At 47.7% G+C, this 6,842-nt stretch overlaps 1 protein-coding gene across 1 annotated transcript; it reads left to right on the top strand.

The window, feature by feature from the left end:
- Positions 1–626: 626 nt before the first annotated feature.
- On the top strand, positions 627–6,121 carry zbtb7c (zinc finger and BTB domain containing 7C; the record flags this gene model as incomplete). Its single annotated transcript, XM_080743363.1, is given in 5 exon segments — positions 627–863; positions 1,555–2,049; positions 2,521–3,200; positions 5,463–6,068; positions 6,070–6,121. Coding segments are annotated over 5 exon segments (2,070 nt in total).
- Between the last annotated feature and the right edge of the window lie 721 nt (positions 6,122–6,842).

Here is a 6,842-nt window from a genome sequence, read left to right as displayed (position 1 = left end):
TTTTGAAAAGAGATATGCAACACTTATGGCCTCATCTTGCTCAAATCTCGCATAACATATCATCTTTACTATGATAAAGCTACAGTATGTAATACGTGGATTTATCATCATGCCTTTAAAGATCATGTGGGAATAGCATGGCATTGTTAATATAGCCTATTGTTCTTGGTATTGTTCAGTGACCTCATCAACCAATTCAAGTTCATATTGTCTTTGAAAACAGATAATAGACTGGGTGAAGGTTTAACATTTGTCATTTTCACTCCGGGGGAATGAGAGAGAATGAGTAAAGTTTCTCTTCCTATACTTGTAAATGAAATATTACTCCTTTCCTGTTAATGATTCAGCAGAGAACCTTTCTGAAAACATCTGACATAAACATGAATATGTCAGTGATGAAAATAGCTTATCTACATGCTAACATTAACAATGAATCACATCGCATCGTTGTACCGTAGATCGTCTATTTTCAGAGCGCAACACTATGTGTGCAACGACGTGTAACTAAGGCTTTGGCGACAACAACAAAAAAGGCATATTTTTTCTATTATTCCAGTTGTAGTGACAGATATTTTTCTCTCTGTCCCCTCTTCCCAGAGAGCGATCCTGCATTCAGAAGACACAGCATGGCGCGCCACAGAGAAGAGGACCTGATCGGGATCCCCTTCCCCAACCACAGCAGTGACGTGCTGTGCAGCCTCAACGAGCAGCGGCGCGACGGCCTCCTCTGCGACGTGGTGCTGATCGTCCGCGACCACGAGTACCGCACGCACCGCTCCGTGCTGGCCGCCTGCAGCCAGTACTTCAAGAAGCTCTTCACCGTGGCCAGCACCGCCGGCGACGGCAGCGGCGATCACCACCAGGCAGGGGTAGGGATGTTAACAATGAATCTAAAATCTATTAATTGCTGCAAAGACATTATTCGAGGAGAAATGAGACAGACTCCATATAGAGCACTGCAGAGGGGAGGTGTGTGTGTGTGTGTGTGTGTGTGTGTGTGTGTGTGTGTGTGTGTGTGTGTCCAGCTGAAGCTTGTTGACGTAATGTCAAGAAATTTCCTTTTGGTCCTAAAAAAATGCAGCCTGATCGATTAATCGGTTGATAAGGTAATGAACTTTAAAGAGGCGGTGCCATGATTTTTCCCCTTTAAAACATGATCAGGTATTATGATTATACTGTACGAGGAAGATTTAAATGATGTTCTTTTATGTGGCCACACCCACCAGTTCATTAAATATGCCTGGTTTGCAGGTGGGTGGTGACCCAGCTGAAGTTATCCACACCCACAGTGTTGGGTGTATGGTAAAGGGGGAGGGGTTGATTATATCATGTCATTTACTCAGTGTTTTTTAGTTGGGCCTTTTGACTCGGAGGCTTTCAGCTTTCAGGAAGTAACCAACAATACACAGGGAAGGCAAATTTGCACATTATAAGCCCACCCCGTGGTCTATTAGAGTAATGTTAACTTTATAGACACGTACAAAACAAAAAAAGTACAAAACCATGGCTCCACCTCTTTCAATTAACTAATGAATCGATAATTTGCATCCCTAGACGGCAGCCGTGTACGAGATCGACTTTGTGGAACCGGAGTCCCTCACGGCCATCCTGGAGTTCGCCTACACGTCCACGCTCACTGTGACGGCGTCCGACGTCAAGGAGATCCTGAGCGCGGCTCAGATGCTGGAGATCCCGTGCATCATCGACGTCTGCCTGGAGATCATGAACAGTGGCGACGGAGGAGGAGGAGGCGGGGGAGGAGGAGGAGGAGGCAGGGAAGAGGAAGATGAAGAGGAGGAAGAGGAGGACGGAGACGAGGACGAGGAGGAGGAGGAAGAAGAGGAGGAGGAGGAGGGCGGCTCCCAGAAGGAGGAGCGGGACGAGGAGGACAACGCCAGCGAGAGGTCCACGCGTTCGTCCGGGAGCAGGGGCGAGGAGACGCCCCGAGGGAGAAGAGACTCCAGTCCTCCCGGCACCTCCCAGTACCAGTACGACCTCCACAGAGACTCCTCCCAGTCCCAGTCCCCAGACACCATGTGTGGAAAACAGGTCTGTCGTCTAACATTATCATTTTTCCTTGGTTCTCCTCAAAGACTACCATGACTCCGAGTGTACGAATGGAACCGAATGGTTCAATCCATTTTCACTTCCATTTGTCCATTTTCAGAGTTACAGACCTGTTTGCCACTGTCATATTTGAGGATTTGGTCATTACGTTTTGTTATGACCTTGTTGTCTTCTTAAAGCTGAAAGGTTATACTCTGGACTTAAACCTCTGTCTCCCGCATGGGAGACCACATTTCTGCTGAACCTCTGCTCGATATTGAGCTTACAAGCTTCAGGCAGCATTGACACCAGGGTCTAAATTTCGCAGTGGAAGATGTACCACACACATTGGTTAAAGTAACCTTTTATTAATCAAAATGTATTTTGCATTGCAGCTTTGAGGTTAAAACAAGTGGTAAATGGTCCACCTTAGGTTTGCGTACTGAAGTTGTGTGCTGTGCTGTGTTTTTTTAGGAGAGCATGGAGAGCCGTGCCCTGAAGGACTTCTCCATCGAGTCTCTCCTCCAGGAAGGGCTGTGCCCTCGCATGTCAGTGCTGGACAGGAGGACCAACTTCTCCCCTCTCCTGCCCAGGTTCTACCCCTCCATGTGGGCCACGGAGTTCCCCGGCTTCCCCCAGCAGCTCCTAGACGGCGGCCACCACCCGCCGTCCCACATGGGAGGCCCCCTGCCGGCCAGGCCTCAACACCCTTACGGCGCTTCCGGACGAAGCCATCTCGAGAACTCCAGGCCGCTCGACCTGGCCATCAAGCGTGCCGTCATAAAGGAGGAGATGAAAGAGGAAGTCCCGCCCAGCCTGCTTCACGGCGACTTCCTGAAGGAGTTTGTCAGCTCCGGACTGGGCAGCGCGGTCAACACGGGTTCGGGGGCGCCGGAGGGCCACCCGCTGGGCCAGATCAAGGACGAGGCCGACTTCCGCTCCTACTTGAGTTTCCTGAGCTCGGCGTCCCACCTGGGGGCGCTGTTCCCTCCTTGGCAGCTGGAGGAGGAGAGGAAGATGAAGCCCAAGGCGTCGCAGCAGTGTCCCATCTGCAACAAAGTCATCCAGGGGGCTGGCAAACTGCCACGACACATGAGGACGCATACAGGAGAGAAACCTTACATGTGTACCATCTGTGAAGTGCGATTCACCAGGTAGAGAAAACCCCACTTATTATCACAAATAGGGCTGTCACAATTATCACATAATCGTCTAATCGCAATTATTTGACATAATCGCAATTATTTGACTTAATTTTTTGTCATAATCGTCATAATCGTGAATGTTGAAAATTTTTTCAAACATTTTCAGAAATAGTGGAAATAGCAGATCTACAAGCTCACAGTAAGCTTGTAGATCGGCTATTTCCACTATCAATGTTATTTTTTTAAGTAGTAAGTTGTCAAATATGTAATAAGTAATTTCTTTGTGTTTAGGTTATGTGTCATATCTGCCATGTGCATCTTCAAAGCCTAAAAGCCAAACAGAAATGTAATTATCAACGGCAAAAACATAATTAAATTGTTAATCGCAATTATTTGAGTGACAATTAATCGTCATGTAAAATATCATATCGTGACAGCCCTAATCACAAACCCAGAGTTTACGATCAGTGATTCATGTGTTCATTATCTACAATCAGCAGTTCCTCTTAGTCTCCACCAGACAATCGGAGATCTACGCCTACTGTATGTCTGGTGTGACATCAAAGTTCAATCTAGTGGCGAGAAGGCTACAGAGAAAAACGGGGCGCAGTCACACCTACTGCTTTAAAAACAGACTCATATCACTGTCCCAACAAAAGGCCGCCCTAAAGTCTTTCCGTTGGTTCCGCAATACAGTTATTTTATATATATTCTCTGAATTGTGTCCACCCAGTTTTAGCCACCACACTAAATTTAGATGTCTGATTGTCTGGCTACGCTTGACTATCTTTTAGTAAGCCACAGGAAACAATCATAATTTACAGCAAAGAAATATATAATTTGCGTAAAGCGGTAAGTAGGGTTATAAGGGAAAAGTACCCCATATTTTCTTATCTGCTTTTACCTCGTGTGAACAACACATACGCAGCTTAGCAGTGGAAAGTCCCGTCAAGGTGGTTTCTGTGTATTAGTTAATACCTCAGACACCTACGTCCTGGCGCTTGGGCATGTTTCCACCAGTACTATACAACTACACAGTATGGACAAGCTTCGAATGTGGACTTCGAATTTTTAGAACACCACCAGATACAAAAGGGCAAAGAAATATTGTATTTTACAATAACTGGCATTAACTCTGGTGTCCTGGCCTAGGCCTATGTACAGTACTTAAGTGTTTCTCAAAGTGGATTCCAGGGACTCTGTGGGTTCCTTTAAGGGGGTCTAAATTGACCCATACGAGTCTGTAACTCTGACAGTGTACAAATGGAACCAAATGAACCCGTTGGGGTTCATTTGGTTCCATTTGTACACTAAGGTGTACACTAAGGTGAGACCTTGAAATTTGAAAGTTTGAGAAACACTTCAGTACTTCATTTATACATGTTGCACGCGAGTGATGCAATCTACAAACTTACAGAGCTTGAAGATCTGCTATATTTTTTGGAGCTGTGTGGAACACAAGCTCCCTATACGTGGCCGTGTGTGTGTCCGTCCGTGTCTGTCTGTCTGTCTGTCTGTATGTAGCCTCAAAGTTTGGCACGCTACTCCTCCCACAGTTTTTGCACCACACACTCGCACCATATGTCAAATCGACCGGCTTACTCGGGAATCGTCTGCTAGTAACTTGCTAAGAGAAAGGTTCTATAGTTTAATTGATATTAATTTATTAGTGAATTAATTTTCCCCATTGACTTATAATGGGAATTGCAAAAACTCACATTCAAGTATTTTTCTCTCGTAAACCATAGGAGCTACAGTTTCAAACCTCAGAGAGGAGATTCATAATGATTTTAAGAATGAATCCAAAAAAAATTACATCACTCGGCCTCATGGTGGCGCTATAACGGCCCACTTTGCGTTTTGCCCCGTAACTCTTGAACCGTAGATCGGAAAATTTTTCCCTGGATTCCTTGGGTCAAGACGCATCTCCCCATATAGGCCACACCCATTTGCGCCAGGATAGATTTTCCGCCATCTTGAATTTTCTCCAAAACACACTTTTTGCACCTTTTCCTACATATTTTCTTCAAATGTCACAAAAATCGGTACACATGATCCTGGGTGACCAGAGAGGTGCCACACACACACACACACACACACACACACACACACACACACACACACACACACACACACACACACACACACACACACACACACACACACACACACACACACACACACACACACACACACACAGCTCCACTTCGAACAGAGGTTCGATTTTTTTCAATACAAAAGAACTGACCCAAAAATGTCTCCTCTTCGCAGACAAGACAAGCTGAAGATCCACATGAGGAAGCACACGGGCGAGCGCCCGTACATGTGCCTCCACTGCAACTCCAAGTTCGTCCACAACTACGACCTGAAGAACCACCTGCGCATCCACACGGGCGTGCGGCCCTACCAGTGCGAGCACTGCTACAAGAGCTTCACGCGCTCCGACCACCTGCACCGGCACATCAAGCGCCAGAGCTGCCGCACCTCGCGGCCCCGCCGGGGACGCAAGCCGGCCGCCTGGAGGTCCGCGCCGTCGGCCGCCGGCTTCCTGTGTCCCCCAGGGGGGGCGGCGGGGGGGGCCCCCGGCGCCGGGCGGTTCGAGGACCAGGGCAGGCTGAGCTCCACCTTCCAGAGGGTCAAGAGCCACGGACTGGAGGAGATGTTCAGCCTGCACGCGGGCAACAGGGGCCTCAGGTACAAGAGCGTGGTGGATGCCGCCGGCAGGGAGGAGCAGCGCGCAGAGAGGAAACACATAGTGGCGGGGGAGGACAGGGCGGCCGGCGTGGAGAGGCAGAGAGGCGTGTTTGCCTTTGCCCTGGCCGGAGAGGAAGTGCTCACCCGCTCTCCGTTTTTCAAGGCGACCTCTGAGACGTGGACTGAGACCGGAGCGTGCTCCGCTCTTCCCTGAACCCTGTCCTGTTGTCGGCTGAACTCAAACATAACTGTGTGGCCAGCCACATGAACGCATTGCGTCCAGATTCTGGGGGTGGGGGGTGGTTCGCAGAGTATGATCCCTGCAAAGATAGCTGATCTGCAAGCACAAAACATGTCGCAAAGCGGAGTGTTGTGAGCTTGTAGATTGATTATTTTTGGCGAAGAGATTTGGTGTAGAGACGGAAATACTAGTGGACCTAGTATAGATCCCTGGGGGACCTCGGTCAACTAAGTATATAGGGTTTAAGGAGGCTAAAGCAGCTATTGAAGGTTTCAGGGAGAGTAGGTGATTTCAATGAACTTTTGTTGTGGCTAGAATCAGTAGATCTCACGACATGTATTAAATAGAGTACAGTTGCAAATGTTTTCCAGGTGTTTTTCAGAGCAGAGTCCTTTTTTCAGTCATGTTAGCCTCAGTATAGAGTGTGTGTGTGTATAGGCTAATTGATCATCACAACTAATAAGGAGCAAACACAATCAAGATGGTTACTATAGCACGCACACACACACACACACACACACACACACACACACACACACACACACACACACACACACACACACACACACACACACACACACACACACACACACACACACACACACACACACACACACACACACACACACACACACACACAATTACCAGGTCTTCTTTCTCCCATCTCAAGCTAAATACTTTTTTTTCAGTTCAGTGAGAGAGAGAAAACATGAAGA

Source organism: Nannobrachium achirus (genome assembly GCF_963921795.1).
Source record: "Nannobrachium achirus genome assembly, chromosome: 15".
NCBI classification, from domain to species: domain Eukaryota; kingdom Metazoa; phylum Chordata; class Actinopteri; order Myctophiformes; family Myctophidae; genus Nannobrachium; species Nannobrachium achirus.
This window is presented reverse-complemented; position numbering and strand designations above follow the sequence as displayed.